We start from the raw sequence: 13213 nt of genomic DNA, 5'->3' as shown, positions 1-13213 counted from the left end.
AAGCAGGGGGAGTGGGAGAGGAAGAAGCAGGCTCATAGCGGAGGAGCCTGATGTGGGGCTCGATCCCATAACGCCGGGATCACGCCCTGAGCCGAAGGCAGACGCTTAACGGCTGCGCCACCCAGGCGCCCCAAAACAACTTTGCTTTTATAATGAAAGTCAGTGGAAAGACAGTTGATTTATCAAAAACTTTATACACAGCCAATTTTGCTATGAATTTGAGGATTTGGACTGTAAAGACAGTCTTCATCTTTCTTTACTAATTGATTAAACTGGACACTACATTGCAAAGATCATTTTTTTGCATATTTTTTCATAACACTTTCATTAGATAGGCATTGGTTTTCATGTAATTTAGTTTATTTCCATATTTTGGAAAATTACAATCAAGTTCAGGAGTTCCTTTTTCTTATAGGTGAAAAATTATATGAAATAAAAATTTTAGAAGAAACCCATAAGCAAGAAATCAGTCGTCTGCAAAAAAGATTACAGTGGTATGCTGAAAATCAGGAACTTCTGGATAAAGATGCGGTTCGGCTTAAAGAAGCAAATGAAGAAATTGAGAAGCTCAGACTTGAGGTAGTATGATCATTTTAGAATGTATTTCTGTGATGAACCCTGTTCAACAATTAGTTCTTCTTAGCCTTGTAAGTGTAACTGAGTCAATACTGTAAACTCTGCTGATGAAAATAGCTAGATTGGGTTTGGGTTTGCTCGTAGGTGTGTAGTCCATTTTAGATTAGACTGAGAATGAATCTGAGCTCCTTTTCATAATCCATCAGGCCCCCATATTGTCTGAACCCTGCCTGCCTCTGCAGCCTCACACGTATGTACCACCCTCCTGCCGCCACACCACACCTCCCTCTGATTCTTGAACATGCCACACTTATTCCATGGGCTACCTTGGTCTAGATTACTCTGGCCTGGGTGCTTCCATGTCTCACTCCTCATTCAAGTTTCAGCTCCAGTTTCTCCCCAGAAAGACCTCTTCTGATCTCCTAATCTAATGGAGCTACCAGTCCTGTCCCCTTCTGACCTTTCTTCCCATTCTTTCACTCAGTTTTATAGCACTTGTCGGTCTCTGAAGTTATTTTATTTATTTATTTATTTATTTATTTTTTTAAATTTATTTATTCGACAGAGATAGAGACAGCCTGCGAGAGAGGGAACACAAGCAGGGGGAGTGGGAGAGGAAGAAGCAGGCTCCCAGCGGAGGAGCCCGACATGGGGCTCGATCCCACAACGCCGGGATCACGCCCTGAGCCGAAGGCAGACGCCCAACCGCTGTGCCACCCAGGCGCCCCTGAAGTTATTTTATTTAATCGTTGATTTACTTTATTAGCTTATCGTGTGCTCCTTCACCAGAGTACAAGCACTATGAAAGCAGGCTTATCTTGTTTGCCCTCCGTATCTCCAGCACAGCGCCCTATCTGGGAATTAATAAATGAACGAATGAATACATTACACATCTCTCCTGGGGTTTCTCTGGTGTGTTTTAAATACGCTTCTTAACATTTTCTTTCCTTATTATTGATAGGTTAAGAAGCTGAAAGCTGAGTCTGGAAATCCATCTATTCCGCAGAAGATACGTTTAAAAGAGAAAGCAGCTGATGCCAAAAAAATTCAGGATCTAGAGCGACAAGTATGTGTTTAGGGTATTTGATGTAGAGCGCCTTTTTGTTTTCTCTTGTTTCAGTAGTTCCTACAAAGTATAATTGACCTGAAAGTTCTTATTTTTATTTATTTATTTTAATATAGAACTGCCCTTTAAATACTTGAGATACAATATTTAAAGTGACAGTAATAAAAGTAGTAAACAAAATCATTTTATATAGTCTGTGGCTTTCTGCATAAAGAGTGTAAGCTGTTGTGCCTCACTGGATGGTAGACCTGTGGATGAAAGGTTGTTTTGCATTCCAGCTCTATTAGACATCTAGTCAAGCAGCATTTTAAAACTCTGGATATAGAGTTAGGATTCCTTCTGATGAAAGTTTGGTGAGAAAGGAGTACAGGAAAGGAGATCCTTGAGTTGGGAACATGTTAGAAGTGTTTGGGAAGTGTTGCAAAACACCCTGGAAATAGAACAATTAGTCTTCCAAAGAGCTGGCCTTAATTTTGAGTTCTTGCTCACTGGCAAGCTTAGAAATATTCATGTCATGGCCTGTGTAGCTGGGGACCTTTTCAAAAGTCATATAGTGATGCTGATTAGGTTAAAGATGTTTTTTCATTGAAGTAGTTGTTTCGTGGGTGGAATATTAACTTTCTCCTTCTGTTTTTAAAACTCTGTAATGTAACATTTGTATTCATAACTCAATATTAAAACAAAATAAGAACTTCTAGCCCTGTTCATAAGGAAGCATGAGTCTGCAGTCAAGTCATGATACTTAAACGTATGGCTATTATTCCATCACAAACCCAAAATTGTGAGGTCATCACTGGGCTGAATATTATCCCAGTTTTATGCAAGAAGGAAAACTAAGCAGAAAATTAACTTTGTTACTTTCACAGGACCTGTTCTTACATTAAAAGGTATGATTTGGTAGTTGGGCTCAGTAGCCAGGAAAGGAATAGGACAGAGGTGTTTCGAAGAGCTATAAATATTCTGAAATAACTGTAGTCCAGGATTGCTTGGGTATTATTTTTCAGTGCTTAAGATTTAAATTAGCTAACGTAGGTGAAGCCATCCAGAATTGTCAGAAAAAAACCAAAGAAACTTCTCCACCTGATGACTTTAAGAGAAATAATGTAGAACTACATGTATCAGAATGAAAAACTGAAGCATGCTTAACAGCAAACTTAAGACTTGAAATGGTGATCCATATTGACTAGAAGTACAGCACGTTACCTTTCTCTTTTATTAATGGTTTCGTTAAAAGTTTATTGGTTTACCATTTTAAACTATATCTTTCTGAAATATGACTCACTAATAGTATTTTGTATAGTTTGCTGCATGTACATTTCAGATCTTATTCTGTTCCCATGAACAGTTCTATCCTGATGATTTTAAACCTTAACATATATTTTAAAGTCAAGGTATATCGCAGTATATTCAGAATCATTTTGGAGCCATATTCTGAAATAGATTGATTATAGAATAATAATAATTAATAATTAATCTTTTCTAAATAGTACATAAGTGAAAATGGGGCTAATTAATTAGATGCAGCTATAATGAAAATTTCAGATGATGTGTAGTTTTTTACTCATGCTTTTATTTAATGGAATATTCCATAGTTTAATTTCCAGTGAGAATTTTTAAAAAAGCATTTACTTTTTATGAGAGCCACACTAGTATCCGTGACCAAAGAATAATATTGAAAAGCAAAATTAAAGAAAATATAAATAAAATCTGATTTTCCAAAAAAAATGTCATAAACATTTAAGAAATCAAAATTAGATTAAAACATTTCTTAAAATTTTAAGTGAAAGTATTAATTATAAATAATGTTATAAACCATCTTTAAAAATCGAGATCTTTTTTTCAATATATATGATGTGTTATGTGTATGTATATACTTTTATATGCTTAGATCTACTCCAGATAATTAGATTTTTAGTACCAGAGAAAGCAAAGCTTTGAAAATGTTGCAGATGGAATTATCAATATTTATATCTGGATATATTTCAATTTACGGTATATATATGAATGTGCAAGCAGTCGTCATGAATGGAAATATCTGCTATTAACTTTCCAAATGAGATCCTTGAATACTTAACATGAACAATTTTCATCTATAAGCAGGATTTTGAGCACCAGCAACCCATCTTGCCTTAGGAAAGGTAGTTTTTGAGACCAGATCATAATAAAAGCCAGTATTATCAAGCCCTCACTGTATGCTGGACATTCTCCTAAGCACTTTGCCAAGACAAATGTCATATGATCCTCACTTAAATGTATCAGTGCCATGAAATTGTATTGTTGTCATTCCCACTTTACCACTGAGGCAAAAGACATTTAGATGGAGTTGACGTAGGTTATAAAGCTGGGTGGCACAGTCTTAACTGCAGACATGCAGTAACCACTGCACTGGACCACCTCTCAGGTGCTCTTGCACTTTATTGTATGCTCAGAGGGTAGAAAACTGCTCAAAGAATTTAGTATTTTAATATATGTTTTTCTAAAATATCTTAACCGTAATATGTTTAACAAAAACAGGTATACACGCATGCACATATATAATATCAAGCTTCAGTTTTTGTGGGCCCTGGCACAGTTCTTTCTTACAGAAAGACCATAAAATATGTTATTGTTTAATAGAACAAATGAAAAGTGTCTTTTGTGAAGGCTTCATTACATATTATCTAATCCTCCTTGCTTTCTAATTGAAAGAAATAACTTCAGAATAGATCAAACTTCATTTGGAGGGGGACATCTGTAGGAGGGATGAGTCGGGTGGAGATTGTTGCGGGTACGGGCAGGTGCTTAGGAAGCTCTGTGTTTATTGCAAACATTCTGCACATTCATGTGCATAGAAGTCATTTCCAATCAATAGATAGTATAAGCATCATCATCCAAGGGAGTCTGTGGGGAAAAAAGGAAAGAGCATTGTCCTCAGAAAGATTGGCTATTACTAGTACAATAGAAAGTCCCAAGATCTATTTCAAATATATGTAAAAGGATTTCTATAAATTAACCAGTACTAAACTAGACATTATACTATAGTGTTTTAAAATCAGATAATCTAGGGATATAAAATTTGAAATTAATCTGTGTGTTTGTGCATTTGATTCAGTCTCAAGATGTGATATAAACATCTCTTTGAAATCTAGACATGGCTGATAGAGCATAACCTAAATTTATACATCAAACTGCTTAATTCCAATATATTTGTGACCTTACATATATGCAAAAATATTTTAAAAGGTTAAGGAAATGGAAGGAATTCTAAAGAGAAGATACCCCAATTCTTTACCTGCTTTAATATTGGCTGCATCAGCAGCTGGTGATACAGTGGATAGAAATACAGTGGACTTTATGGAAAAAAGGATAAAAAAACTAGAAGCTGATTTGGAGGGCAGAGATGAAGAAGCAAAGAAAAGCCTTCGTACCATGGAACAACAGTTCCAGAAAATGAAGGTAAGAGCTAGACCCTCAAGGTCTCAGTACCATGGGGGCTGGGCCCTTCTCAGGTCTCATTTTTACAAATTACTAAACATCCTTCCCTGTAAAACCTTTACCATGAGTGTCAGCAGATGCAAAAGAAACCTAGACCCATCTTATCTTTTTTATTCTCCTTCAGCAACTTTTCTTTTTGTTTCAAGCATGGAAAATCAAGCACAGGGCCCCCCTCTTGGTGATATTAGAATTAGTGGAAATTAAGTCATGAAAAGGCAGAGTAAAACACCTCTGATGTATATTCAATAAAAAATTGTTTTTTAATTACCGTGGTTGAAAATACTACTTTGAAATTTCCCTAGACAAGGGAGAAGGGAGTAAAACAAAAGAATATTTCTTGCGGGTAGAGCAGGGGACCAGGCAATGCCTGTTGAAAATGTCTTACTTTCTGAGTTTTCTGATCCTTCGTGAGGAATGAATTAGAAAATACAAGTGCTAGGATGACCAAGTATGAAGGAAGATATGATATTTCATTTACTTTTAAAAATTTGTTAAGCACACCGTTTCTGTAGTAATTCATGTTAGATGCTTTCACGGACATTTTAGTGCATCCTGCGTCATCCTCCAGTCACTGGTGAGACATAGATATTGCGACCCTGCTTTACAGACGGGAACAGAGATGTTCACAGTTGTACGTCTCACCCGAGGTGCTCCTGCTGGTGACTGATGGAGCAAGGCCTCAGATCCTGGGCCACGCTGCTTCTAGGAAGCAGATCTCATTGTCCACAGATTTCTGTCCTGAGAGAAGCAACAGACGATAGACTGTTAGATTCCAGAAACAGTAAACGGTTGAAAACCTGGAAGCACATTGGCCTGCTCGTTAATTTAAGGTCACGTCAAGGAAGTTGGGTTTACTTTAGCCCACCCTCTTTGTCAAATCTCTCAGCCCTCGACCTGGTTCTCTCTCTTCGCTCACGCTCCGAACTTCCAAGGTGTACTTCTTTTTTAACCACCCAGTTTTCAACCGTGCTTACCTTCCTCGCTTTCTGCTGCAGTTCACACATCTCTTTCTCCACGCCTCCTCTCACACAAATGTGTGTTTCTGAGGCGATGGCACATTGTGACAGTAGGGCTTTCGGGTGCATAGGTGTCTGGTCTCGCGAGTTCCCTCAGTGCTGCATGGCAAGCCTATTGCTGTGGGTAATCAGTTTCCTCTTCTATTCCCCTAAACGTTCCCTCCAGACCTCCTTCCAACAGGTGCATCTGACCCCACACTGCACTTAGCAGACTGCCCCCTATCCGAAGGAGACTGCAGTGCAGTGGGAAACACACAGGCTTGTAGAGTCAGACCAGCCTTCCGTCTGGGCCCATTGCACCGTTACAGCTTCATGACTTTGCACTAGTTACTTCAGCTCTGAGTCTCCCTCTCCTCGTGTGTAAAAGAGATAGTAACTGACTTAGTGCCAATTATGCCATTCTTACTCCTAAATTTCTTTCAGTTCCTCTGTCCCTTTTTATCACCATGTCACTCTCCTGCCATCATTAATAAAAAATGGCCTGGATGACTGTTGTAATCTCCTGACTAGTCTACACATACCCACTTCACCCCATCTTCTAATCAGCTCTTGACACTAAAGCCAAAATTATATTTCCATATCCCTCTGTCTTACACACACACACACACACACACACACCTTTATTTATATCCCTCAATAACTTCCTGTTCCTCTTAGGATATATAAATGGCCTATAAATCCATGTATGGCCAGACCCCTCCCACTGTCCAGTGTGTTCTCCCACAATGCTTTCTCTGTCCCGTTATATTAACGTGTTTCTCCTACTTGCCATGTTTCCTGCAGCCGCACATGTTGGCAGACTCTTGCCTATGACTGGTGTGCTTTGCCTGCCTCATTCACAGTTAAGGTGTTCCTGTCCTTCAGCTCCAATCCAGGCATTGCTACCCCAGTGATACCTTCATGGACTCCCTGGTAGACAAATTATCTTAGAGGCACTCTAGTCCCATGCACTTCTCCATTGCATCCACCATGTTTCCGGCCATTTTGATCGGATCATGAGTGACCGCTGTCCCCATCTAGCTTCTGGACTTCATGGTGGCTGGGACTGTTCAGCTTTTACTCACCATTGTGTTCCATCATTCAGCAAGGTGCCTGACACAGAGCAGATGCTAAAATAATTAATCCCTAATTCATAGGATATTGGGAGGATCGAGTGGCAAAGTATATTTAAAGCCCTACTGCCTTGTCTAGAGTGTAGCAAACATTCAATAAATGATTGTAATAATTACAACTAATATTAATATTCCACTGACCAAACAGAGGCATGAATTCCAACCCCCTGCACTATTTTTATATATCTAAATATTTCTACCCACCCTGACTTTTTCCTTTTTGCAGTTCCCTACCTCATTCCCCTCCTGTCCCTGCTCACTGTGTCACTTCTTCCTTTCTTTTATGGTTCCCAGAACACGCCAAGCATTAGATTGCCTTTACGCGTATTCTTCCTATTTCCACAATGTCCCTGCTTCCACTTACCCTCAAATTTACACTCCTCCCTCAAGCCCAAACCTAAATGTACTCCCTGTGTTGCAGTCTTCCCACCTTCTCTTAGACACACGGGGGTGCCTCATCCCCGTTGCACATGTTCATAGGGCCCGTTATCACAGTTATCATAGGAGATGAAACTTGCCATGTCACTCTCCTGACCAGGCTGTGAACTGTTTGCAAGCTGCACTTCTTTTCTTTAGAATCTGGCGCAGTGCCTGGCACACAGCAGTAGCTTAATAAATATTCAGTTAATATTCAATTAATGAATGAACAAACACTGCCTCCCTCTGCAGAGTAACCTATTTAGGTTATTTTGTTTGTAATACTAAAGCTCCAGTTTAACAAATCCAAGCTGATTTACTCCTTTTGAAATTCCTAAATTGATATTAGGAAGTTGAAAATGTACTATTTCTTAAAGATTTCAGTGAGCCCAATTGCTTTCCCTATTTCTCCTGAAAGCGTACAGTTTGTCAATTTGCACAGAGAAGGGTACACAATAATAGGTTCGATTGTGATACTTAAGTTTTGGGGTGTACAGAAATGTGTAATTTTTGTTTATAAAGAAACACATTAATTGTGAAATTATACAGCATATTGAGAATATATAACGTTATGCCCTTTCAAGATTAGGACTTCAGTACATGTGACTGACTCGGAGAACCCAGAGTGGGAAGCATCAGCATATGTAGTGAATGCCCGAATGAAGGAATAGGTAGGACCCAGTAGAACGCAGGGCTTCGGTAACGAACACGTACTTAGCAGTGGTTTTGACGTTACACGAATTCTTTTCTTCAGATTCAGTATGAACAGAGACTAGAGGAGCAGAAGCAGCTCCTTGCCCGCAGACTAAAGGAGGCGCCCCAGAGCCGCCCTGACAGCGCCTGCAGGGCCGAAGCACTACAGAGGGAGCTCGACGGCATCAAGGAAGCCCATCACATCACCGTAAGGAAACTGGAAGCTGAAATAGACATTCTTAAACATCAGAAGGCCGAATTGGAGCTCAAGAACAATGACAAAGATGATAAAGATTTCCAGTCTGTAGAATTCCAGATAGAACAGGCCCACGCTAAAGCCAAACTGGTGAGACTCAACGAGGAGCTGGCTGCCAAGGGGAGAGAAATACAAGACCTTTCGAAAACTGTGGAGAGGCTTCAGAAGGAGAGGAGGACGATGCTGTCTAATCAGAACTCTAAGGGTAGAGAGGAGGTGACTGCAAAAAGGGTGAAGAAAGATGGTTTGCATTCAGGTAAAGGAAGTGCTAACTCGTTCCCTGGGACCCTGGATGGCAAGCTTTACCAACCACATACTTTTACTGATTCCCGTGTTTCAGAGGTTTTACAAGAAAACTGCAGATTGAAAAATGAACTGGAGAGATTAATTGTGGAGAGGAATGAGCTGAAGATGAAGTCTGAAGCAGCAATGAACCAATTTGAAAATTCCATGAAAAGGTAAAATGTGAACCTGTAATTATATGGGGACATATAAAGATAAAAACGTCAAAATTATAAGATGTATTTCCTCTGGTGATTAGTTTTACCCTGAGCTGAATTCATTACCAAATTTTAAGAAATTGTATTACATTGCTAAGCATAGATCTCTTTCATAATAGGATCTCTATATGTTGGAAGCCCAGATCCTGATAAACCTGAATCTCCATGTCAACCCGAACCATGTCCTCAGGCTGACAAATCCTGTCTTTCCACATTTATCTAGGTAGTATTAATCAGCTGACCCACTGGGCCTTTTTGAAAATGTATGTCATCACTGATGACTGCCATACACAGACTGCAGTAAACAGCTAGTACTAAAACCAGTTGAACAGGGGCGCCTGGGCAGCTCAGTTGGTTAAGCATTTGACTCTTGATTTTGGCTCAGGTCATGACATTAGGGTCATAAGATCGAGCCCTACATTGGCACTGAGCGTGGAGCCTGCTTAAGATTCTCCATCTGGGGCACCTGGGTGGCTCAGCTGGTTGGGCATCTGACTCTTGGTTTCGTCTTGGGTCATAGTCTAATGGGTCTCAGCCCAGCGTCAGGCTCCGCTCTTAGCAGGGAGTCTGTCTGAGTTTCTCTCTCTCTGCCCCTCCCCCTTATCCCCCCCTCCTGCGCTTGCTCTCTCTCTCCTTCTCTCCCTCCAAAACAAATCTTTTTAAAAAACAGACTAGTTGACATTCTAAGAGGAAAAGGTCCTCTTTAACAAATTAACTCTTCAAATTAATGTAGTGCTCCCGTCCATTCATGTAGTGCTCCTGTCCATTCATGCGTTGAAGAACTTTTGTGCTCATCCCTTTCCTTCTCAGAATCACCAGGGACTGTCTACTGTCTCTTTCCTCTGAGCCTTCTAACATGGTCAGATCTTTCTCACTGTCTTCAAACAAAGTTCTAGTCCTCTTTTTGGCTGTCAGTGCCAGTTTTCCACAAGTAGCCTCTTATTTGCACCTCACTTCCTCTTAACTGGGGATCTCATCCTCACCAGTCTTTTAAATCTCATCTCTCACTAGTGACCTTTCCTGGTCCAGTGATGTTGTCTCTATTCTCATTTTCCTTGACATTGTTGACTTTCCTGATATATGGGTTTCCTCCCATAAACTCCATGACTGACACCTCTAACACTCCTCTTCCTTTCAACTCTGACTCCTCTTCTTTCTTCTTCCACAAAAATCAGACTTCTACCAGGGTTCATTTTCAGCTGTTAATTCACTCTTCTTTCTCCATTGCTAAATTCATCCATTCTTGTGGCTTCTATGAACCATGACTCCAATTTACTTTTCAAGGCTTGTTTTCTTCCCTGAACTCAGATGTTAAATCTACCATTTCCTGGATTGTTCCTCTCGGAATCCGTAGTATCTCAAATTTTATTCCATTTTTACTCATAAACTAGCTCCCCTTCACAACTTTCCCGTCTCTGTTTATGACATATTTTTTCAGTTGCCAAGTCCAGCTTTACCTCCTTTATTTCTTGGGCTCACAGTTTATGGGGTATTTCCTTATAAATACATCTCCTTTTGCTTTCTACCTTATCGTAGTGCAGCCTTACCTGGTTTACTAGACAGCTTCCCCACCCTAATCTCCCTGATTTTAGTTTCTGTCTCCCCCAATCATTTTGCTTAAGAACCATTAATATTCTTTAAATATTCCTGTTACACTGCCCTCCACTGACTCCCACTTCCTCAAGTATCAAGACTAAATTGCTCTCCGTGGCTTCCCAAGTGCTGTCACCATTGCAAGATCTCTCTGTGGGCCTGACTTGCCCAATGGCTTTGCTGCCTTTTGCTCTTTCATGCTTCAAGTACTATCTCTTCCACAAAATATTTCCTAGAGCCTCCCAGGAAATTTCCTGCTCCCAGCTCCTCTCTAACTTATGCACCAAGTACCAATAGTAACTACCAGGAAAGCACTAATCACGCACGGCCTTCTAACTCCTTGAGAACTGATGTAAGATTATACTTCTTTTGCAGCCTGGCGTAGGAGCAGAATGAGCATGGCAGGCACCTAGACAAATGCATCTTGGTTGACTGGCAGCTAGGTCTGATTGAGTCAACCTGGCAACCATAAATGCTTCCAAATTGAAACCTTGTTACTTGAGTCCTGAATGTGATACTAGAAATGAAGCTATTTGGAAAGAATCACATTCTTTTCTGGAAATAATTTAATTGAAATTTTTCCTATAAATTTTTCTGTACATATTTAGTATTGTTAATCTGTTTTTCGGATAGTTCTGGGCTTGAGAAGTGAGGAGTAACCTTTCCCAATCACAGATTTAGGCTGTTTGGGGTTTTTTTGTTCGTTTTTTTACTTTAGTTCAGTTATATCATAAATGCTTTAGATTTTTATGTTTTTCCAAGGACTCTAATCACACCATTTCCATGAGGAAATATTCATATAGTCAAATAAGCAACTGATAAATTTGTTTATAGTTTGGGAATTGCTATATTAATATGTATCAATAGTAATTTACTCAGTATCTGCTTTGAGTAAAATCCTGTCAATTTTTAATAACTTTTCCAATAAGAGAGAAAATGTTTATCTGTAAGATATAATCAAGTCTTTATCAGAACCTTGCCACTTATTAAACTGCCTCTGAATGCATACATTTTGTCACAGACACAAATCAGTAGTCTCTCCCACTTAACAATCCAAACAAATTAGGTGCAGATTACACTGGGTCCTAAAGAATGACCATAAATATTATTTTACTTTTATGACATGGCAGCTAGCCCTGGATTCACATGCATGGACCAAAACCTGGTGAATGTTGCCTAAAGATAAAGCATTGGAGATTCTAAAAGGAACTGTGATTATCAAAATAAGAATCTGGGCAAAAATCCAAGTTTATCTTAAAAGACAAAATGTGAGGCCCTTGCTGTAAATCCAGACAGAATATTTAGAACCCTTGATTCTATCAGAAAGTACAGCCCCAGGCTGGGGATTGAGTGAAAGGCCCAGACTTTGAGCTCCAACTCTGCTGGGCTTGAACCCCCGCTCTGCAATTTCATAATGGACTCTAGAGACATGCCTCCTTCCTAAACTCAAGTTTGCCCTTATAAAATGCAGTGAATAACAGCTCCCGGCATGGCTGTAAGATCTCACAGGCGAGCACGTGTAAAGCACCTGACAGAGTACAGTATTGGTGCTCACTCCCTTTGTTTCCTTAGTTCCCAAGCTTCTTACATTATTTTTGTGCTAACTGAATTGATGAGCTGTTTCTATGTGTGATTTTCTTTGATTTGCTCTACAGGGTCAAGGAAGATACAGCAGCACATATTGCATCTCTCAAAGCATCTCATCAGAGGGAAGTAGAGAAACTCCTTTGCCAAAATGCAGTTGAAAATTCTTCTTCCAAAGTAGCTGAACTAAATCGCAAAATAGCAACTCAAGAGGTGGATGACTTTAACACACTTTCTTTGGCTTTAAAATTATTTTTTTCAGGACTGTTAACAGAACATTATTTAATTTAGAATTACTTTAAATTCACTTTTTGATAGAAATGAGAAATTATTGACTTGATCTTGTTTAATAGAAGAGGATGCCATTACCATGCATTTAACTATTCTACTTTAAAATTATTCTCTCTTAATAAGTGGTTTCACAGTTTTGTCCCAGTATTTCTCAGATAGTTCTCCTCCTAAGGCAGTTGTAAGGGATGGTAGAATCACATTATGCGATTGAGACCTGAGTACTTGAACTTGAATGTTGAACGAAGTCCCTCTACCCAAGTCCCAGCTGTCAAGTAATTATCCTGTCGTTCTTCTTGCCCAATTACCTTTCATTCATTAAACAAATAATGATTCGAGGTCTATAGACAATCAGGCACTGGGTATAAAATAATCAACAGAGAGATACACACAGCTGTAGCCATTATGAAGCATAGTCTTAGAATTATGACAGAATATGCTGAAAGTTCATCCACATTTCTTCAAAAAGTGTGTCCTCCTTCTTGGTTAGTATGTACATTCTACATGGAATATCCATGAATATCCACTGTGTGGCCCATCTTCTGTGGTATTAGAAAATTGAAAAAACAGTATTAAGACAGAATTTGTATCCGTAACCCCCCCAAAAAAGAGAAAAAGAAAGCAAATGTGGCAGAAAT

At 39.4% G+C, this 13213-nt stretch overlaps 1 protein-coding gene across 1 annotated transcript in view; it reads left to right on the top strand.

Moving 5' to 3' along the window:
• CEP162 (centrosomal protein 162) overlaps positions 1 to 13213 on the top strand; it is a 100809-nt gene that overhangs the window by 63803 nt on the left and 23793 nt on the right. Inside the window, exons 20-24 of the mRNA XM_040643710.1 lie at positions 416 to 579; positions 1538 to 1642; positions 4865 to 5077; positions 8416 to 9068; positions 12359 to 12500. Of these exons, the coding sequence (XP_040499644.1) occupies positions 416 to 579; positions 1538 to 1642; positions 4865 to 5077; positions 8416 to 9068; positions 12359 to 12500 (1277 nt within the window). The remainder of the gene's footprint in view (positions 1 to 415; positions 580 to 1537; positions 1643 to 4864; positions 5078 to 8415; positions 9069 to 12358; positions 12501 to 13213) is intronic.

Source organism: Ursus maritimus, unplaced genomic scaffold (assembly GCF_017311325.1).
Source record: "Ursus maritimus isolate PB19 unplaced genomic scaffold, ASM1731132v1 scaffold_29, whole genome shotgun sequence".
NCBI lineage: Eukaryota > Metazoa > Chordata > Mammalia > Carnivora > Ursidae > Ursus > Ursus maritimus.
Note: the sequence above shows the minus strand (reverse complement) of the source record. Positions and strands in the feature narration are given on the sequence as shown.